The 24,295-nt window shown below is 34.4% G+C and overlaps 1 protein-coding gene across 2 annotated transcripts; it reads left to right on the forward strand.

Annotated features, from left to right (window-relative positions):
* Window positions 1–2,556: 2,556 nt before the first annotated feature.
* On the forward strand, window positions 2,557–19,383 carry LOC121418582 (transmembrane protein 179B-like). 2 transcript variants are annotated; one of them, XR_005970480.1, is made up of 6 exons: window positions 2,557–2,728; window positions 4,771–4,961; window positions 7,859–7,990; window positions 10,374–10,500; window positions 15,234–15,516; window positions 18,934–19,055. XR_005970480.1 is itself a non-coding variant. In XM_041612527.1 (5 exons), exons 1-5 carry the CDS (start codon window positions 2,630–2,632, stop codon window positions 19,063–19,065), a joined length of 681 nt encoding a protein of 226 aa, XP_041468461.1. In that variant the 5' UTR covers window positions 2,557–2,629; the 3' UTR covers window positions 19,066–19,383. The 2 variants fall into 2 exon arrangements, 1 of the variants encoding a protein (XP_041468461.1); XM_041612527.1 differs by lacking the exon at window positions 15,234–15,516 and having other exon boundaries at window positions 18,934–19,383.
* Window positions 19,384–24,295: the final 4,912 nt, after the last annotated feature.

The following is a 24,295-nucleotide window of genomic DNA, read 5'->3' on the forward strand; positions in this document are numbered from 1 at the left end:
CCTACCCAATGGTTGATTTATAAAGCTGTTGAATAGGATGAGGAAATTTTTAAAGTAATTTTTATTTTTGTGATAAAAATAAATAAATTATAGAAGATGGTATTTTCAATTTATTTTCATAAGGTTCTTGAGTCTTATCAAAATTCCATGATGCCAGCGTTTATTCACTACCAAATGAATTATGCCAAATATCTTATTATGAAATAAGTGTATTTTTTCTAATATTGATTTTTATTATTGCATTAAGAGAATATGTAGAAAAGAGAATATAGCTTTAATGTTTTTATTTCATTATTGGTGATCATATATATTTATGTAATATCATGTTAGCATACATTGCTTACTGCCAAACCTATTTTGATAAAAGTATATTTTTTTAGTAAAAAATATTGTTGTATAATGCTATGCAAGTATAATAATCACTAGAAATTTTAAGAAGTAATTACCATTTATATTAAAATAATATATGCAATTATGTCATAAAATTACAATTCTGTGTCACTGAATCATTTTTTTAGGTGTTTTGCATGAGCTGTGGTGGTGACGTGCAGAATAAATCATTTTTGTTTGAAGTAAAACTGCCCTATACCTGTCTGGCACTTCTCAGATTCCAGTCGTGTGCTCATCAAAATCACGAAGTCTTGAATTTGCTTGACATTTTTATGCTCAGACAGTCAAGAATAAGAATTAAACTTAGTATTGAAGGCTTATAGGTTGTTATTAAGATCTTAACTTGACTTCACTACCCCATCCCCTAAAAAAAACTTTCATCAATGACAATGCATTCTTGTCAGGGGCCATAGAACAGTTGTATAAATTGTGGGGAGGGGGGCTGACCATCCCCCCAAAAAAATCAGATGGTCATTTCTATGATTTGAGACATACATGTTATTGAAAACAGTGCCCCCCCCCATTTCTGTGGCCCGGTCCTGCTATTCATTTATGCAGAATTCCAATATTTCTTTAACATGTTAAGTGAGATTATTTTTCTTTGACTGTCATAATTTAGCATGTGTCTGCTATTCCAAGCAAACTTTTATTCCAATCAAAGTTTATCTTTGAGGAGAATTAAAGCTAGAGTAAAGTGCTCTAGACAAGGCATAAATTATATGATGGGTGGGGGGGGGAGGGGTACAACATCTCAGAGACCCATATCAACAAGTAACATTATCATTTATATTTCCTCTTTATTAGTCAAGCATATGGATTGCCAAATCATTTCACTTCCTATTCAGATTGTCCTCTGCATGCACGCACAGACCAATGTTCATACGCTAAAAGTTTTTGCCAAGGTCTAGCACAAGTTCCAAATGTAATTTTTTTGCCTATTTTGGCATGACACATAATGGCATAAATGAACGATTCCATTCTGCCTGTGGTAGGCTTAAAGGACAAGTCCATTATTCCAACAAAAAGTTTATTTGAATAAAAAGAAAAAAATCCTACAAGCAAAACACTGAAAACTTCATAAGAATTGGATGTAAAATAAAAAACTTATGACATTTGATAGTTTTGCTTAATTTCACAAAACAGTTCTATGCACATCCTGGTCGGTATGCAAATGAGGAGACTGATGACGTCATCCACTCACTATTTCTTGTGTATTTTATTGCATGAAATATTCTAATTTTCTCCTCTTTGTCAAGTGAAACAACGATTGATTCATCCATGAATCATGTGGTACTAGAATTGCTTAAAACTAAATGATTCAGTCAAGTTGGTACCAATTGTTAAATCTGTAAAACAAAAGAGATTGTATAATTCAAACAATAAAAAACAAAATAGTGAGTGACGGACATCAGTGACCATCTTATTTGCATGTCACAGAGTTGTGCATATCAGTTATCACTGTTTTGTGACAAGTGAAACTTTAAAATATCAAAACTTTCTTAATTTACATCCGATTTGATGAAATTTTCAGTGTTATGCTAGTTTGTTTTTTCTCTATTCAAATCAACATTTTTCTAAGGTGAACTGGACCTTTGGAATTTGGAAAATTTTTCTCATTTTAAAATCTTGAAGGCAAGGTTTGCACCTACAAGGAGCCTTATTGGTAAAACGGGAAGATCCAGATAACTATGATGGATGGACCTGTCCCATCAATACTATTTTTTTATATTGTGATTAGGCATAAGAAACATGGAGTATTGGTAACGAGGACTTTGGTTTTGTGATTGTTTATCTGACAATCTACATTTGAGATCAACAAATTTATACATTTGGTATAGAATTATCATCTCAGTTATTTTCATTAAATTTATGGCATATCATACTTAGGGATATACTTGGGGAGTATACTGAACGAGGTCATATTATGACTCTGTATTCAGTTCCAAATTCTTTCTCCTCTTTAGGTATCATGCAAGAAGAATGACACTATTTCCTGAGAGGCATGTGTATAGTCCCAAGGAAAATTATCATAGTGCATGTGTCACCACGTTTTCACTGTGGAGTGAAGATTTGTTAGTGAAAAATAAAAATAAAATAATTTATGTTGACATTTTTTCTTTAACGATTGGACGTTCAGGTGACACCATAAACGACGTACCGGTAGTTATATTTTTGGAGCTGCTGCAACATTTTTCTCTGGATATTACTCTCTATGAACGCCTTCTAATTTGGTTGTAAAATGGCTATTCAGGGTTTGTTAGCAATTACAGAGACTATAATGTACTTTGTGGTTGGTATAACAGGACTCGTCGCAGCTATAACAGTTGGAATTTCAAGAGTAAGTGTTCGAAAATTAATATCTTGGCGGATCTGGGAATGGGGGCGGATCTCTACGGTATGTGGCTGTGCTGAACCGCCGCTATGCCTATGGGGATTGCACTTGCGACCAGCCTGAGCTGAGCCGCGCCGCGGGGTCCCGTACCGGTGGCGGTACGATGTACGCGTGAGCTGTAGCCTTGCGGACTCTATGATGATGTTTTGTAAATATTTTGACGTATACTTCTTCATCATGGGCCTTGAACTGCCTCTCATACACATGTAAACTGACAGCTGGCAGCCGTCTGTTTCGAGGAGTTTTTTATATTCATTTTTTATTTTTTAAATTTCTCCTCGTACACAGATGACGGCTCGCTATTGCGCATCCACCATTCATTGCCATTGGGGGACTTACAATGCAAAGTCACCCCATTAGGTCTCTTTAATTTTTGTCTTTAATGAATCAAACTTTTGAAAATTAACGCGACTGAAATGCAAATTAATATTCCCTCTTTAGTCTTGGCATTAATTTTCAAAAAACGGGGGAAAAAAATCAAGTTAAAAGGAACAAAACAGTGACTTACCCTGGCTGTCGTGCAACTTCACTTCCCTGTTTTATCCGAACTTTACATAAACATATGGCCATTGAGTCCCCTGTACAGATCGCGCTAGAAGTTGGTCTCTGTATTTGGTGAGTGAAGCCAACGGAGTTCAGCTGAACAACCAACATTACATTACCAGAGACCGAAACTTTTGGTCTAATGTAAATTAAGATAGAAATCACATAAATGTTAGTGATGTTATTTATTTTTACACCTTCAGAGGCCTAATGCGTAGGAAGTTTCAAAAATTGGTTAATAAAAAGGTGGAAAATTGATGATTTCCTACCAGACCGATCTCGTGTAGATCCCTCCATCCGTTTGTCAACAAAGCAAATACAATATGTCAGACCCTTGAACCGCTTTGTTATGACGTACCTTCAATTAGCAATGTTATAAAATGCCGTTTTGAAGAACAATTTATAGATAAAAATTATTATTTAACAAATACTAAAATTTGATAAGTGATTATAAATAATTATTAATATAACAATTATTTATCATCACGTATGAAACATGCAGAATGAGTATATTCCTATTTGTACAAGTTCAGTTTTTCAATCTGCATGTGCAAAATGGTTTTCTGCTCTTTGTACATGTAATCATTATTTGCGACATGCGAATGATACAAACATGTGCAAGGTATCATGGAGAGCAGCCTTACATTAGGCATGAAACTAATTGGGTTCATTTGAAATAAACAGGAGGAGAAATTGGTGTCTAGCCTCCCTTTTAGAGCTAATTAAGTCAAATTTTCTTTACAAGTTTGTATAACACTTGTGTTATATAGGCAAGAGTAGGCCCTGTACTTGATTGGCTTGTGGTAGAATCTATTTATAAACCAAAATACAAATCCCCCCCCCCCTCCCACAAAAAAAAAGAAATGGAACAAATATTAAGGGGTTCAAATTGAAGAAATTTCTTTCAGTTTTAGATAAACCCACAGCTTTACAATACAATGTCATAATCGATTATGAGATCATGGATACTGACTGTAATGTTAGAATGAGGTATCACACATACAATACATTATATCACATGACATTGGATTCTAAAGGTAAGCCAATCAGGAGATCTACTGGTAATGTGGAAAAAATAGAAATCTCATCACTGACTGTAATGTTAGAATGAGGTATCACACATACAATACATTACATCACATGACATTGGATTCTAAAGGTAAGCTAATCAGGAGATCTAATGTGGAAAAAATAGAAATCTCATCAGAACAAATGATTATTGTATTGGACAAGACAGGAGTATCTTGTGCTATTATCATGGTAATGATTGGACAGGAATAGATCTAACCATCTTTTCTTCTGCTTAAACTCTTGAATCACCTCTAGTCGTATTTCTAGATATACTTTATTCCACAGGTTACATTTTCAAAACAGAAATGAATAAAATAAGTAAAATAAAATGCAGATTTTAAGTGTCCTGTTTTTTTTTCCTTTGTTTTCTACAGGATGCCTTTAGCAGTCAGTGTATCCTCTACAGTGAAATCAAATGGTGTAATGATACAGCAATGGGTTTCACAGACCTGGGAAGCAACACAGCATGTTCATTTGCAGTTGGCATTGAAGTTATTGCTTCTTTATATGCCATTTTGTTTGGCATTTACTATGTTCTCATCATCATTGGCAAGGTTGAAGGATGGTGAGTATATCAGTAGAAATAGTTTTTGCTTTCTTCCTCTTTCTTTTCTTTTTTGTTATTTCTTTATTTCTCTTTTGTTCATTCTCTCGTTTTTCTTTCTCTTTTTTCGTTGTCATCTTTTTTTCTTTATTTTGTATTTCCTTTCTTGAGTCCTGTTTTTCCTTTCTTCTTTCACTCTCACCATTATTCATTCTTTCACTCCTTTCCTTCCTTCAATCTTTCCATTTTTTCTCCTTTTATGCCTTTGTTTTCTCTTCTTTCTTCCATCCACCCTTTCTTTCTATCTTTCATTCTTGTTTTTATTCCTTCTTTCTTTCTTTTCTTCTTTTTCTTACTTTCCTGTCTTCCTTTCTTGTTCCTATCTTAATTCATTTCCTAGTTTTTGTCTCGCCTACCAGAGGTGAAGGCGAGACTTAGGGATCCAAATGTTGTTCGTCTGTCGTCCGTCCGTCACAAACCTGTAATGACACATAACTCCATAACCGTAAGTCGCTTTTCAACCAAACTTGGATGGTGGATGGACTTGGGGGACCTGCATGTTATGCTGCAGTCTGAGGTCACATGGTAAGTTCAAAGGTCATTATCAGGTCAACGTTAAAGTTTACATGCAAGACTCTCTTATGACACCTTACTCCACAACCATAAGTCGCTTTTCAACCAAACTTGGATGATAGATGGACTTGGGGGACTTGTATGTTATGCTGCAGTCTGAGGTCATATGGTAAGGTCAAAGGTCATTTTCAGATCAACGTTGAAGTTTACATGCAATACTCTTAACTATGCAACCGTAAGTCGCTTTTCAACCAAACTTGGATGGTAGATGGACTTGGGGACCTGCATGTTATGCTGCAGTCGGAGGTCACATGATGAGGTCGAGGGTCATTTTCAGGTCTATGTTAAAGTTTACATGCAAGACTCTTATGACACTTAACTCCGCAACCACAAGTCACTTTTCAACCAAACTTGGATGTTAGACTTGGGGGACCTGCATATTATGCTGCAGTCAGAGGTCTCATGGTGAGGTCAAAGGTCATTTCAGGTCAACATTAAAGTTTACATGCAAGACTCTCTTATGACACTTAACTCCGCAACCATGAGTCGCTTTTTAACCAAACTTGGATGGTAGATGGACTTAGGCGACTTGCATGTTATGCTGAAGTCAGAGGTCACATGGTAAGGTCAAAGGTCATTTTCAGGTCAACATTAAAGTTTCCGTGCAAGGCTCTTATAACAAGTGTTAGCCATCCAAGTCATTTCACAATGAAGTTTCGATATAATTCTCTTGCATGCCCTCGCAAATCATGATATTTCTGGTTATTTTCATTAGTGGGCGAGACACAAAATTGCTTTTGCCTTGTCTTTCTTTCCTTCTTTCTTTCTTTTCTTTCTTTCTTTCTTTTCTTCCTTTTTTGCCCCTTCTTTGTTTCTTTCCTTCTTTCTGTCTATCTCCCTTCCTTCCTAATCAGACAAGAAACTCACCTTGTATGTCAAAGAAGAGCTTTTTTTGCAGTGCTTCCCTATCAATCTCCTTGAAAATCTAGGAGAGCTTTTCCTTGCTCAACTCATAATTATAAAACTGAGTCATTATTTCATTTGAGAATATTTGCAAGCATTAATCAATAGTCCCCAAACTTACGGACTAATGCTGTTCTCAGATCTAGGTGCAAATTTCATTTCTTTAAATATAGTTATTGTGCAGACCTTTTTTATTTAAGTATTTAAAAAACTACAAAGATTAAGAAACATCCCATACACTGTAGGTATCACATTATAAAAAGGCATTTCATATTGGAATTCGTACAGTATGTTCATCGCATTTTCAAGTACCAGCATTCAACATTTTTTTTACATCTAAGAATATCAGCATGTATTACTTAAAAACATGTGTATGATAACTACATGCTTGAATAAATGACAAGATTTACATCAGTTGAATCATCTGGGCTACTGCTTTGGATGTAAACATAGACTAATACACCCCTCGGGGATGTTTACTTACTCTAGTAGCATGTTTACAGATTAATGGGTGTACTCTCTGCACTGTACTGTCTCATTATTATTATTTGGACGTAGATTACATCTAATTCATTTGTACATGTAACTATGTTGGGTTTTTTCTACTAGAGCTGTCAATTTTAGATTTTTAAATTTCTTGTGTGAGAAATGAATAATTTGTTTATTATCAATTATGATTTTGTTTTGTTGTCTTTTCTGTTTTAATATTTTAATCTATTTTGTCTTAATTTCATCAACTTCCGGGGGTGGGGGGGGGGGGGAGGGAATCGATTGGTAGGGGATGGTTCTCAGAAGTATTGCTATCACGCTTAATGTTTTAAAAACATTCATTATTGAACAATGCACTCTTGATATAAGTAAAGCCTTGTATGTGTCATTTAAGTGTGGCAATAGGCACTCCTGTAGATGAAATTGGATATGTGGATAAATGTTACCAATAAAATTTGGTCTCTTGACTAAGAATGGGATGGGAATAGGAAGAAAATTCTGTAATGTATTTGTATCCAAGAACTACTTGATAAATTTGTGTTTGAATGGCCTTGATTTAAAAACAGCAATATTACACAATTGAGTGGCGATTATGGTTTATGAAAAAAAATACAAAGTTTCACAAAGAAATGAGAAATGATCAATCCAGAGGAGGAATAGATTGAAGGAGCATCGCAGAGCCAATTACTCCTATGACTAAACATTCATGCTTATATCTGTATTTTAGGAAATTTTGTCAGCTTTTCAAAAATTTAGATTTCATGTATCATGATTTCCTTGAATCATGCATGTATTTTCCTTGTTTGTATCATTCTGTGTGTGTGTGTTTTTTTTCTTTTAGATGTAGTGTTCAGACTAACACTTGACTTGTTAAATGTTTGTTTTCTACATAGGAAATTTCTAACAATTCCCAGTATCATCATCAATGTGGCTTTCACATTGGTCTTATTCGTTGAATCTTGCATCGTCAGTGTTGGTTTTAAGCAGTTCTGTGATGGACTCACTTCAGGGCCACATGTAAAGGAGTAAGTAGATCATAGAACGTTAAAAAAATTCTGTTACTTATTCTTTTTTGTAATCCAGTGCTCTTCTCCCTCTCCCTTCACTGAATGTATTAATCTAATTATTTTCCCTTGTTTTACCTTGTACATATTCACTAAAGAATGTAAATTCAAAGTTTTCATGGGAAACTAATCAGAGTTTCATTTCTTGTTCTGTCATAATTTGTTATGGTTTGATTAATATTGGATTTATGTCCATATCTTGATCATTTAGGAAAGAAAAGTAAAAATAGCCATGTTAATTACTCTTCCATTTTTCTGAGAAAAGAAATCCCTGTGCCATCTAGCGAGCAAGGGTAACGTACTAAATCACGGAAGAGCAAGTGGTTTCCGTAGATCAGGTGCAACATGTAACTTGGCCAGGATCAGAAGTGATCTATGGCCTGTTTCATATAACCTTTAATGAATTCGCAATAACTTTTAAAAGCTACTGAAATCCTTCAATCTGATTGGCTGATGGTAAACTTGTGATAGAAACTGGGCCTTTGGTATTACAACAAACTTGTCTTTATGAAACAGGAACCTGAAGTGGTCTGATCCACTCTATACCCTGGGCATTTGTGTAGAAATTCAACGATTCAGAAAATTTTGATGATCTCTATGCCATTAAAGGGGAATGAAATCTTTGGAACAAGTAGGCTTATGTCGAAAGAGAATAATCAAAGAATAAGAACAAAGAAAGTTTGAGCAAAATTGGACAAATAATGAGAAAGTTATGAGCATTTGAATATTGCCATCACTTAATATGCTATGGAGATCCTCCATTGACAATGCGACAAGAATGTGTGATGTCACATGTGAACAACTTTTCCTTTGATGGACTAAAAATAACCCCCAAATCTCTCATTGCTTTTTCTTACATTGATACAATGTACAAGCTCTTTATCCATGATGTATTCTTTAAAAATTACATGCCCTCCTTTATAGAACACATAATCTACTGATAAATATGATAAAAAAGGCAGTTTAAGTGAAATACTAAAGTAATGGGGAGAGTTGCTCACAAGAGACATCACACATCTTTGTCACATTGCCAATGCGAGGATCTCCATAACATTAGTGATCGCAATATTCAAATGCTCATAACTTTCTCATTATTTGTCTTATTTTTCTCAAACTTTCGTTCATCTGTTTCTTTGATTTTTCTGTATTCACGCAAGCCATCTTGTTCGAAAGGTTTCATCCTCCTTTAACAGAAATCTCTCATTGAAACTGTACAGATACCAATATTTTTGTGATGTAGCTTCAAAAATATCAAATATTAGGTTACAAGATCGACATACTTTTTAGGGAGTTTTACATGATATTGATTGTTGGAAATAAACTGCACTGTATTAAAAAATATGTAGCAGGTCATATTTTCAAAGGAGCTCATCAAAGAGTGAAACATATCCTTTTATTTCAACAGAATTCTTTTTTTTTTACCAATTCTTCCTTTTCTCTCTTTTTGGGTATATTTTTTATATACATTTTATTGTTGCCTCTTGAAAAATGGCCTAGTTGGGGATTGATTTTGGCTGTAGAAGAATTTACGTATACATGTATGCCTATAGTGCCAAATAAGTGAAACAACTCATCCAAAATCATTATTTTGTCATTGTAAAAGGTATTTTTATTCAGATCCTTGAAATTCCTTTCAGTGTATATGTGTATATTGCCCACTGTGAATCATTTGATTAACCTTCAACTCAAGAATGTCCATAGTAAGTCTACAGCATACAATCTCCAGGAAATAAAGCCTAAATGTACTTTACATGGTATGATTTTTATGAGTTCCTGTCAAGTGCAACTGTCACATGACAAGCATGAAACATTCCTATTCTACTCTTTTTAAAGTTTAAATCCTCAAGTTGGTATATGGTATTATCTTCACAAGACATTTCCTTTATAGATCGGTATCTCAATATAAATATATCACCATCACATCATCTTTCTTTTTTTATTTAATTTCCAGGATACCATTCAGTTAATAGCAATACAATTATTACAATGACATTGAGCGAGCAATACATGTATACAATATTTAAACATTATGGAAAGTGCTATGACAAAAAATTGAGAAAAGCAAAAAAAAAGGAGAAAAGAACACTGGCCATTGCCTACAGAGTACTTTCACTGACTGATCTGTTAAAAGCTACTGAAATCCTGGCATCTGATTGGCTCAGAGCGATTATGCCTATGAAAATAACTGACAATATTCTACACTTCCTGGATAAATCTGAAATGCATGTATGACACTGGAACAGCTCCAGTAAAAGTGCATGATAGCATTATCAAAATTATTCTTTATCATTCGGTATTGTGCTCTCAAAGCTCATGCATTTATTTGTTTTCTCATCAATTTCAGTTGTTCGAAAGGCTCCAAAATTTCCAACTGGAACATACACGGACATTGTGCAGAGAAGGACATTACCTTCAAGCAGCATGACCCATACAGTGGAGATCTGTATTTTGGATTCTTCACAACGGGCCAGGTGAGCTGTTCTGGTTTGGATATTGCTTGATATTTAATAGGAAGTTGATGGGGTAAAAGATTCCATTGTTTGCAAACCGGTTCATTAACCACCGTTGTATTGGCTGTAATGTGGTTTTCATCATTGTTTGTATGACACAAGCTCCTGCAATGATTACTCGTGAAAAAGCCTTTCCAAATATAGCTTGATGAATGGCAATGTGTAGAGTATATCAGTATAAAACAAACCATGCTTGGTAGTTGGAATGTTGAGAGAGATGAGTAGGAAGATTGAAACTTGTTTTTGTTTTAATAGCTTAGAAGTGGCAGAAAAGTGTATCTGAAAATATTCCATCAGACAGTATATTATTTCAAAAGAGAACCCTATAAATATTGATTCTTGATGATCGGTTTGCAACATAATGAATTACCAAACTCCCATTCTAGCATTGAGAGATGTTATTCTACATCTGCATATATATGAACCAACAGATTTTTCATAGCTGCCCCCATATAAATGTGTCACCAAATATTGTCAGTTCTTTAATCATATGTGTGTCACCACTTTACATCTATTCCTTCCCTCTACCCCAAATTTTCAAACTCATTACACCTCTTTATAAAGCTTTCCTTAAAGCATTTTCAAAAGGGCAAGTTGCCGTTCTATTCTATTACTAGATTATATTAATGTGTATGCCCTGAAACATGTGTGATGTGGAAGATATTTATGGAATAAAAATGTATTTGCTGGATGAATTGTGCAATTTTACGGAAATTTTGATATGGTGCCCTTTGAAAATAAAACATGATACATCTGCATATTTTTTTTCTTCATTTTTGACATTAAAGCTTTTCCAAGCATGGAATGGGCTGAATAGTTGACAATGTGATGTTTTTTTTTTGGTTGTCTTATATCCAATTGATAAATATGTAGATGCATGTTCAAAAGGCCCTTTCTGAAGAAAATGAAAGCTTTACGGAGAGAGAGGGCTCAAGATTCATTTAATAAATCAAATTTCACAAAGAATTAAATACTGCACCTTTATATACCTTGTATGCAGGATTGGAACTTTAGATCATTATTGACCCTTATTGCCAGAAAGCTTTAGCTGGGCTTTATGTCTTTCCTGTAAATCACAGAGGATTGTTTGAGAATATAACTGTTTAATTACCCCTCTCCCAAATATCCTGAATTTCCCTTGGCACGACATACATGTTAACAGTGGCATGTGCTGTGCTTATCTCACATAATTATGACTAAACATCATGTTCATTTACTATAATATTGGCTGCTATTTCCCCAGCTCATATGCATACCATCATGCTAAAGCTTGTATAAATTATTGATGATACATACTCATTTTTTTTTTTGGGGGGGGGGAGGGCCATGTTTATTGAAAACATTAGCATATGTGGAGCATTGTGGCCCAGTGGATTAGTCTCCAGACTTCAAAACATAGGGTCATGGGTTTGAATCCCAGCCATGGCATAATTTCCTTCAGCAAGAAATTTATCCACATTGTACTGCACTCAACCCAGGTGAGGTGAATGGGTACCCGGTGGGATTTATTTCTTGAACGCTTTAGTGCGGCTCAGCTACAGCCTGGGTATGATACCAAGTACCAAAGCGCAGTAGAGTATAGTAACTGCGCTATATATATGAATGGACATAGCATTATGATTATTATATGGATCATTTTCCCAGGTTATGACACAATAGTGTGACATGACATGGATCATTAAAACTATGAACTGAGTTCTTGATGGTACATGTATATGAAATACTCATAAATGTAATGAATTATTCCGGCAAGTCAGGGCCTGGCATGTTGGACTTTCACAAAATTGTGGACAAAAATTAATTTAGACATAACATTGGCCAAGTGTCAAATGTTATGTTATTCTTTTTTTTTGGGGGGGGGTATTTATTGACAGGGAAAATTATTTTGCTTTTTTTCCAGTCAGGGAAAAATCAGGGAATTTGATTTGAAAAAAAGGATACCTCAAATCAGGGGAAAATGACTCAAATGGGGGAAAAAATCAGGGAATTTTGATCAGCCAAAAGGTGAAAGCACAGTAGTCAGTCAGATTATGTTATATTCTGTTGCATATCAAAACAACATCCATTGAATGACTTGATAAATGTAGGTTTTATTTTAGTGTTTACTATTAGTTTTACATTATTGTTTTTATACTGAAAATACATGGAATTCACTGCAACAACTTTAACATGCGAAACGGGGAATGGGTTTAAAATATCAGGGAATTTTTAAACTTCATCAGGGAAAATTCAGGGAATTTCGTTTTCTTGAAAAGCTGGGAACTGTTCTTATTGTGGATTATAAAAAAACACATACATGTATGCTGTCCCAACAGATGAACACATTTTCTTTTAAAGAAGTGATTGAAAATGTTGAAAAACCACTTTAAAAATATGGATGAGTCTGGTGTAACAACAGTTCATAGTTTTAATAATTCACACCATGTCAACATTAAACTACATTCATGACCCCAATCTGCAGAAATTACCCATATTTATTGATTGAAAACATGGTAGAGACCCCCCCCCCTTTTTTTTTTAATTGATAAGCATCTCCATTGTACTGTAAGTTCAGTGGATGTAGACATTTTTGTTAACCATCAGAGATGCCAAGTTCAAAGACCAACTATGCGTGAGATTTTCTGTGAATCTGAGTGAGATCATAGACATTGTGTACAATGTATATGGGGATAGGCTGTGATAGTTGCGTGAGACAGAGATTTGAGGGGATGAACAAGATTCCAAAATGCTTGAGTCTCACGCATAATGCGTGAGACTTGGTAGCTCTGAACATTTGATGTCCAGGGGCTAGTATGGCTAGATAAACCAATGTATGTACTGTACATGTAGATGTATGATCACAGTTTTGAAAAGCACGAAAGACTTTGCAGCAAATGATTATTTTAAGCCTATCTAGGCCGGGGTATTTTCGGAGTTCATATGGCCGGGGGGGGGGGCCTCCCAGGCCCCCCCTTGAGATCTCGGCCGTCGACCGCGCGATCTCGCCGAAAATTGGCACGCAGGTTGTCTGGGATATAATCTACAAAATTGTATAGTAATTTTTTTCATGCAAATTATTATTACATAATTATGTTAATTTATGCGTAATTAGTTTGCGAAATCATACTTTTTCCTCTAACTCCATAAATAAAGCTCCAAATGTTCTAATTTTTGGCATAGAAACTCTTCGTGATGTTCTTAGCAAGTGTACATGAAAAAATTGTGATATCAGATCAATTTCTTATGTTTTATATTGTTTTTTGCAATTTCTTATGTATTTCTTTGTTTTTTGGACCTTTTGTTTTTCATTGTTTTTTCAATGAAATTTGTTGGGGACTCTTCTACGATCATAAACAGCATAAAATACATACATTTAGGCCAGCAAAACTAAAAATAATCATACATTTGTGATTTTTGGTTGAAAACACAATTTACATTGACTTTGTACACGAAATCATGTTTTTGAGCAATTTTTGGTCTGACATGCACTTACATAACGTTGCGTAACTTCAGAACCGCGTACCCGGGTGACGCAAAATTGGTCTCAAAAGTTGCGCAAGACTTGAAAGTAAAAAGTCAGCGAGCAGCGCGGTCAAAAAATTTTGCGCGGCGAAAATATCGCGCGACTCGTTGAGGGGGGGGGCCTCCGAGGCCCCCCCCCCCCCCGGCCTAGATAGGGTTAAGACAGTGTTAAATGAAGTTTAATGGTCAAAATATTATCATAGATCTATGTCTGGTTCATTAATAATATCAAAAGTTGTGAAATCATGAAACCTTTGCTAAAAAAATGACAATTCTGATGATCACTAAGTTCACTAACTAACTAACACAGAAAGGCATAAACATGTGGAACAGTGTATTAATATTACTGTGGAAAAATACCTTACATTTGATGGAAATTTGTGTTTATTTTTCTAATTTCTCTGCAATAGAACATATCTTCCAGAGCCATTTGCCACTTTTTTTAAATTCATTCGCAAAGGAAATAAAATCTTTTGGTAGTGATTTTATTTGATTCTGTTTAAACTCATTTTTAGATCTTTACCACAAGTGATATGTATTTATCTTTAATAGCTAGTAGCCACTCTAATGATCTTTAATTATAGCCAGTAGCCACTCTTCATTGTTTCAAAATTATTTTAGAATTTATATTAGAATAAAGTAATAACTCTTCTTCAAGTCTGTATTTTCAATGTGGGGTATTATAGTGGCACGGTCACATTGATTTTGGTGGGATTGTGTAGGTAGAGTTTTCTTCAAAATGTTAGTAATCATTAAAATTAGTCTTTGAAGCTATAATAATATATCATTTTGTTGCATGCTTTAACACATGTGGTGCTCTCATAATTGATTTTAAAACTAATAGAATTTTTCTTCAATAAACTAACATAAAAGGTAAATGCTATTAGTATTACATTAAAGATTGTGTGTAGTACATAATGATGGAGAATGGGATGCACAATAACATTATAAATCTGTAAAGTAGGTGATGTCAGCTTGTACAAATTTTTATAAACATATAGCAAAAATCTTGAAAATATGTGACAATTGACTTCAAGCTTTCACATTATTCTAAATTTCCATTTAAGTAATAGTATAGATTTGAACAAGTTACTTCCTTTAATTTTAAAAATCAAATCCAGGGGGTTAGACTCATTGTTGATATTGTTGTGGTATTACAATTAAAGTTTACATAGTCTTTACAATTGCTTTAGGGTGCATCCTGGTTTTCAGTCCTCTTTTGGATGGTTATTACTCTCATGAGTATTTAAAAAAATCAAATCCATGGGGTTAGACTCATTGTTGATATTGTTGTGGTATTACAGTTGAATAAGTTATATAGTCTTTACAATTGCTTTTAGGGTGCATCCTGGTTTTCAGTTCTCTTTTGGATGGTTATTACTCTCATGAGTATTTTCCGACGCTTCCGGGACAAAGACACTATAGCCGTGGGGAATACAGAAGAACGCAGACCCATGCTGTCATAAAAATATTAAAGTAGGTTTATTATGATCATGGTCAGAGACACTCCCCCCCCCCCTGGCTGCAAGTTGCCTGCAAGTAATGCACGTGCTAACAATTAACAACATGTAGTAGCTCCCGAGCCTGTAGAATTCCTAACCCTAACCTACCAGTACCCTTTGCTTGTCTAAACCAATCCTTGCTAACCTGCCACCTCACGCTTTGAGAACACCCATAGTTTTGAATGATTAATGGATTTGAGATACTGTACATAAAAGGAAGATTTTGTCATTTTATTTTATGTTCTATTGTGAAGGTACTTTTTTTCCATACAAATGTCAATGATTTTGGTTGCGAATGAATTTCCAAAGCTTTTTTTTTCTTTATATTATAAGTACCAGTTAGTATTTTTATATCAAGATGTATTGTGTTGTAATGTTGAAATGTATGTTTTAATAAAAAACACTTGAGATAATAAACATTAAATGTATGTTGTTGGTGTTGTAATGAATATTTTGATATTATATTAACCCTTTATGGTATTTAGAGGACACAACTGCAGGGTTCTTTATATCTTTTCAGTTTGTCAATCCCCTATTCCTCAAAATTACTGTTATGTTGGCTCAAAGCCAGGCTGACACCTGCACGACTTTTGGCCACGATTTTGTTGTGGCAAGTCGTGCCATTTTGGGGCACGGACTGCGAGGCTCCCGCACTGTTCACGACTTGTTCACGTATAGTTCACGACAAGTTCACGACGAGTTCACGACAAGTTCACGACGAGTTCACGAATAGCTCGCGAATGCGTGCCCGTCAGTGTCCACATTGACACGAACTGACACTACGAGTTCACGCATATTTTGTGCATAGTTTACGCATTTCCCGCATTGGCACGACGAGTTTGCGCAATTCGGTCGGTGTCGTGCTGAACTATTCGTGAACACGACGTGAGCTGTTCGTGAACTACATGTATTCGTGACAGTCGTGGCATGGCGCGCACTGCTACGCACTGGCACACATCGTCCCGACGAGTTCACGAACAGTTTGCGCATAGTTCAGGACCCGGTAGCTAAATTTTGTTGTGACCAAAATTTTGAACATTTCAAAATTCTCTTCCCGACATGGCACGCAGTCACGACGTGTTTACGCACACTTCACGCCAGTTTATGACTAGTTTGCGCACTGGCACGACTTGAGTCGTGCCAATGCGTGACACAAAATCGTGCAAGTGTCAGGCTGGCCTAAGGAGTCCTTGGGTGGCCAATATGTAGCTTGTGCTGTCTGTAGGCAAATGACGTAATTATACATGGAGAGTTTAATAGCAATTCCATGTCTCAATCGATAACAGATTAATTAGCTGTACCCATAATATTTAGTCTCACCTTTTCAGACATTATTGGCAACGGTGATGGATGATGCAGTCAGCCAACTCTTAGTGAAACATGTACATGTAGATTTCTTACACATCTACATGTATAAATCTATTTACATGTATCACCACGTGGGAGTCTTTGGGACTCTGTTTATGCACAGATATACATGTAGATAACAATTCCCAATAATAATGTCCATGCTGATCACTTCTTGTGATCGCTAGGTGGAGGTTTTAATTAGTCGTGAGTAGTGTAAGACGTTACCTATTGCAAGTGGCGATATCTTAGGACTGACTGACGAAAAACTTGCACTGAATCCTTGTCAATTAAAAGAAATCAAGAACTAAATGCAAGACCGGAGTGCGCAGTCATTTGCATCTTACACATACATGTAACATCATCAGACTCATTAAGGGAAAGACAAAAGCTGCAGCCTCCGCTTGTATTATAGGTCAAAGAGATGAACTATAACACGTAATTAATTTTATCACTAAATCCATTGATTTTGGTAGTGGTGATAATGTCGGACACCTCCTTCCATAAAAATTTACATGGTATCAGAATACATTGCAATTTTCATATAGTTTTTATTCTTAAGTGCTAATTAATGGTATAGATAATGTTTATTTTGTTTTTATGATAGTCACAGTTCTGGATATAAAGTATGTATGCATAATCATTACTTTGATTTCATGGTGTCTGTGTTGTAAATATACTACAAGTGTGTATCATGTACAGTACTAGTATGTTTGTATTTTAACAGTACGCCATTTTAGTACCGGGTAATTGTTGTGAATATATACATGTATGTTTCCTGGTTTATCTGTCATATCATGTATAATTAATGGCAGAATAAAACTCATTTTCTGATGCCATATAATAAGTCGCTGTTTCCATCTTTCTTGGAAAAATCCTATACTGTACAGTCAGTTTCACATTTTATCTGTAGAAGTATAGATTAATTACCCAGACTGCTGGCAATTCTTGGTTGTCGCTGGGCAATATCAAACACTAGAGCTCCTTCCTTTCCTTCATCATATTAATGCATTCAGTCTGCTTGCTTACATATTTATTTCATGGCATAATCTATTTCCTCCTCACTATCATCCATTGATTAATTCACCTTCACACTACATGATCAATACACAGTTTCATTGCCATTTTATTAAACTCATCCAAAGTTCTTAAAATGATCATGCAATTATTTATTTTTTGTTTAACTTTTATTTCTCGGCACTTTCATATGATTGACAGTTGTATATAAAAAAAAAATTTCACCAAATATACTTCATACCAATCAGCTCCTACCTACTACTAGTATTAGGTTTCCTCTGGCTTCAATTAATCATTTTTTAATTGTGAAGACCTTGTTTTTTAATGGGCTCATTAAGGAAAGTTTTTTGTCTGAGCGGTAATGCCAAATGATGTGTGCCAATTAAATTATGTGGATGAGAGGGAGGATGGTTTCTGTTTTATTAATTATCACTAGCAAATTTATATCTCAAGGTCAAATTATCTAAAATACATGTTTGGTGTTCTCATATTTTGTATTCTTTAGATGAAATGAAAATGGATGTTGTTTAATGAGGTGTAAACTATTACGGTAATGGTACGGTTTTAGACCATGGGGCAGAAAGGACTAGATTTACTTTGACTGCAGTACAGGAATTTATCTGATCACTAATTGAAGTCTTTCTTGGAATGACAGTCATAAAATGACACCATTGTTTTTTCTCTCTCCCCACTTTTTATTTTCATTCTACAAAATAATGCTGCACCATTTTAATCAAATTGATGTGAATGATTGCTCTATGAATTTATAAAATCATAGATTCTTTTTAAATCAACCATTGTTAATATCTCACATATAAGTCACACATTCCTTAATTCAATTTTATTTCATTTTATTTTTTGGTAGACATGTGATTTAGTTCATTTCTTGTGAGTACACGCCTCTTTTAATGCATCATATAAGATATTGAATTTACATTTTCTTCTCTTGTTGATAGCAAATGACAAATGATGATGAATTTACAATCGCATCAATGTTGACCTTGATTTTCCTTGTTTTTTTTTTCAGAGTGCATCTTGGTTTTCTGTTCTCTTCTGGTTAATCATCTCCATCCTGTCCATCATCAGACGTGTTAGAGATAAACCAACGTTGGATCCAAACTCGGACAAGGCAGCCATCACACCCAATGCCGTCATCTAAAAATACTATGACTGTCATTGTAGTATCTTTGTCTCATAGCAAAAGAGAGTAAATTTGATTGCTTCTGTGGGCTTGTTCATAAAGTGTTCCAGTCGTTTTTGAGTTCCTATCACAGCATTGGTTATATGATGCTCTCGGGACTCACCTTTATTGGTAAATAGTTTACCGAGAGATTACATGTTGCTTTTATTAGTGACTTAAAGTACGATTAAACATTAAAATCTATGTGTATGAAACAACCCTATATCTGCTTTTTATGTGACCTTTTGGTTGAGCACAAGTACAAAAATCAAATGCAATTTGATTTTACTTTTATGTACATGTATGACTTTAAAAGTACAATTAAACATAAATCTGTATGAGACAACCCTATATCTGCATATGGGGGTGCTTCACACATGATTTTTTTAGCACATGTTTAGAAATAAAAAAAGAAACAAATTGACTATGAACCAATCAGAAGGGTGTATTGTTGAGTTGTGGTTGATGTTCTGAGAAATACCCTCTTTGACACGTGCCCATGTGATGTATGTAAGGTAGTTCAATGGTACCATGAAACCATACACCTCATCATGATATCTTTCACATCTTGTAAAGCTCAGACTGGAAGATCAAACTTCTGCCATCTTCATAGCTTTGATCCATTTGATTAAATCTCACTTCATCTATCAACCAATATATAAAACTCAGTCTGAATTCCTTCCTTCTCTTGTGAAGTCAGCCTCATGACCTTTTTCAATACCAAAGACCTTACCTTTCAAAACTAAAACATATACTCTGACGGTCAGTCAGGCCCAGTGCTAGATGGAATGATATGTATTCCATCAAGTGAATTATTGATCCTCCCAAAGTACACATTTGTGTTTCGTGTTTTATTTAATTTCACTTCATCATTACTTGCCTTATATATACTATTATGTTATGGAACACATAAATGTCGTAAATATGCTATTCATTCACCACACTTATTCTGGTTTCGAATATTCTATGAGATTTGTATGGAGTGGATTACCCATCCTCAGCCCATTCCAATCATATTAATGATAATGATGATAATAGGCATTTATATAGCGCCATCTATCTAGAATTATTCTATTCCGAGGCGCATTGTTATTATTAATATTACCCTGGCTTTAGCTGCCTTTCAGCACTCAGTGCATTCAATTTAATCCTGCCGGATACCCATTCACTTCACCTGGGTCGAGTGCAGCACAGTGTGGATAAATTTCTTGCTGAAGGAAAACATCCCATGGCTAGGATTCGAACCCACAAGCCTCTGTTTGAAAGGAGAGAGTCAGAACCACTAGACCACAACGCGCCCACTCATTGGCAAGATGAACTTGTCAATACCTGAATTTAATTATTTGCATGTTAACACAAAACTTAGTGGGTTGTGTTCATAATGTACAAACTCAGAATCTTATTACTTCTATGGAGCTTCTAGTACTACATGTACATGAAGGCTACTAATATACACATGTATTTGCCAGATTAAATTTAATGTGTATGACTCCACTGAAGTGTGAAAAATGGCGGTTCATGCCAACTGATAAACTTTCTGTATAATCAGCTAAAAAGCAGCTGATACAGGATGATAACTCAGCATAAGTGATGATATGGATCTATTGTTGTGCTATTTCATTTATTTTTTTGTTCAGCTTAGTAAAATGTATTATGGCAGACCTGAACTATTAGTTAAAATCTTGTATAAATGGACATGACTTTACATGTAGACCAGGTCCCCATCTTACAAAGAGTTACGATTGATCCGATCAATGAAAGAGAATCACACTGAATCTTCGAGAGAACGATGGATGTATAATTCATCATCTAGAAAATATTTTGAACAAAATTTCATTTTAGAAGTTGACCTTGCTGGCCATCCATAATCGTGATTGATGCGATCAATCGCAACTCTTGGTAAGACGGAGCCCAGGGACCCGGAACACTAAGATTAGCGATGAATGTACAGTTGATTTGTAATTAATTGCTTAGGTTATATATGATTAATGTAATCAATTGCAATTATCAACTGTGCAATCGAACGCTAGGTTTTGTTACTGGGACCATAATTCCAGTTGCTAAAAACTTATTATTGCAATTTTATTTTCTTTAAAAAAAATGAATACTTCAGAATGTGAATTTTTTTCAAGTAATGTATTATCACGTGGAGAAGGTTTAGGGTTCACCATGTGTAATATTAAGAAGGGAAGGAAATACAGGCAGAAAGATTGAAATGGAAAGACGAGATAGGATGAAAAGAGAACTTGAAATTAGAAGTATTCTTTTCTTGAAAGTGAGTGAAGTCCTGAAAAGGACTGTAAACCTACAAAGATCATCTAATGTATTATCTCAGAAGTATTGTACTGAATAGGTTTTAGCCAAAGATTAATCTCACAGGTACATATTCAAGTTTGCGTGGCAAATATAATATTACTATCACATAGATAATAAAAATGTTTTGCAGAAGTCCTTAAAGGGAATGACATAAGGTGTTGAATCATGAGCGGTTTACACCTATGAAGTTTCTATGAAATGTGCAGATCATAGTGTGTAGTATACGTATCATCATTCTCTATACTAATTTGTGCTGTTTTTTTTTATTGCACGAAGCGGTATTCATACATTTATTTAAAGATACATGTTTGATTAGAAGTTGAAGGAAATAAATTGAAAATGATTGGCTCAAATTTTGAGCTTGCAACCAGATGAAATAGATTTACAAATAAAAATAGAAAAATCAAACTTTTGTTTATTCATTTATGCCGTTCAAAATTTGGCAATATATGAGATTGTCCTTAGTGGAAAGAATTTTTGCATAAAGTTATATCCCATAGACTTTTGCTGTCCAATTAGTGAAAAGTGAATCATACAAAAATATTTAGATTTACCCATAAACACAAGGAGGAATTAAGCTATTCTGTTGATCTCTCAAGTTATCAGCTATGATCTATATAGAGTCGCAGTGAATGTCATCTGGAGTATGTATAAATTTAAAGTGTATCTTCAGTAAAAGTGTGGTGCTTCATCCGCTTTGTTAGATAAAGGTTCACTGCACTGTTGACTATCTTATTCTATCATGAGCGCTCATGTATAAAGTGTAAACACAAGCGCAGTTGTGCACCTTACGGAAAAGCAATCGGGTGCATATCCAGGACCCTGTCGCAAAAAAAATTACTCTCATGCTAACTTTGCCTACCAATGGTATAATTGCCATGGAAACAATGCTTAACAGCCAATCAAAATCATGCAAGTTACCATTCGATGACAAAGATCTTCCATAAAACAGGGCCCGGGAGGGATTGCAGTTTTTAGCTTTGCCTGAATTTAGCCATATGATTTCAGAAAATTGTCATTTGTTGAAGAGAAATATGCTCCTCATGTAAAGCAAATAATCACACTTTTGGATTCATCGGATGACAAACTATTACTTCTTCAGCCTTTAATATGACTGTAGACTCCATCTTCCTTTGTTTGATTTTCAACCACTAATACAACATTTTTCATCAAAATGTAGACCTATCAAGCAATGTTATAAAAGTATAAATGTCATAAAAAAACTTTTTTTTTGGGGGGGGGGGATAATAATACATTGAACCTATCGAGCATAGGTCCCTCACACTATGCAAGATGGCTAGCCATCTTGTTAGAAGAGAAGCCCTAACTAGACCAAAAGTACGAAAACATTGTCAAAACTACAAAAAAAAAAATACATATTTCAGCTGTCTAGGTCTTTGTACTAATGAAAGCATTTTTTCATACACTACTTGAAGCACACTTATGCCATATGGTTAAGTTATAATATGTTGAATGTTAAAGTACTTTTGATACAAGAATTGTTGAATGACTAAAATATTCTCTGTAGCATTATTAATTGCAATAAATTGATAAGTGATACCATTCCCATAAATGTAGTTGTGTATGTATACAGTACATGTTGCATTTTGCCAATAAAGTGTACCTAAATTCAGAATGTCATGTCATTGAGAAGAAGCACAAGGAGTTTTATAAGTTATCTTGCATTAGTTGTAGTACTAGTAATTTGTAAGTTTCTTTGTTGATAGTGTGAAAGATTTTTTTTGTGGACTGCTCAGTGAATTTGATGTTTAATTGGTTTTGGGGTGCAAAACTTGCCTTAATTTGTATTGCCTTCTATCAGGAACGCATCCTGCTTTTTTTTTTATTCAATTTCATTTTGTCTTAAATCTTTCAAATTCTTTTCCGCAAAAGCTCTTAAATGTCTAAAAATCAATGGGAGCTTTGAAATAAGTATTTGACTAGCTGATTTGCCATTGCAATTTGAACATGTGCTATTTCTACTGCTATCTTAAACTTGCACATCTTATGTTAATTCTTTCTTGCATTTAATATAGCTGCTATGATTTTATACATGTTAACAAACTTTTGATGCAACAACATAGTACACACTTACATTAAAAGCACACAATGCTCATGAGAGTATGAAGCTCTAAAACACGTAGTTCTTATCATGACTTTACACATTGAAGAAAGTTCTTATTTGTGATTTTGATGTGAATACAAAAATGACATGTCAATTGACATTTTACTCATATTCTAATGTTAAAATTAAAAAAAATAATCTTATGAATCAATATTTATTCAAAATTTCTGACTCGACCACCTTAAGTGATTTATTTTTAAATCCCATCCCTGATGTTGTGATTCTTCATTGTTGAAGATAAATGTATGAAATGTGAATACCGAGGGTTTTTGTATTCAAGTTGAGCATATGTTAGCTACTTAATGTTTTATGCATTTGAAAATATATTTTCTATTAAAAATTTGAAATGACTTCGTTTAATACAGAATTATGAATTCTATGGAAGATACTTCTGTGCAAGTCTGTATTAGAATGAAGCTTTAATGGCTGATCTAATAAAAATAAATTTGCAATTCTCAATTTGTATATTTCTATAAACCAATACTTCATGCTCTTTTTGTATTTATTTACATTATATTTTGTATTTCTCATTCATGTATATATGCCAATTGTGATTTTCTTTTTTTGTCACACCAAGAAAAACATGTATATGTCCATTGTCATTTTAAATAGATTTATATTTTTATGTTTATATCATTTTTCTTATTTTGAATCCTTGATAACATAAATTTTAGAAGGAAAAATGTGTTTTTTTTCTAAAGTGAAATGCAGACTATTCAGACTAAATGCATGTATTACTATTTGCAGTATATGTTAGAATTTTAGAGA

The sequence above is a fragment of the Lytechinus variegatus genome, chromosome 7, assembly GCF_018143015.1.
Source record: "Lytechinus variegatus isolate NC3 chromosome 7, Lvar_3.0, whole genome shotgun sequence".
NCBI classification, from domain to species: Eukaryota; Metazoa; Echinodermata; class Echinoidea; order Temnopleuroida; family Toxopneustidae; genus Lytechinus; species Lytechinus variegatus.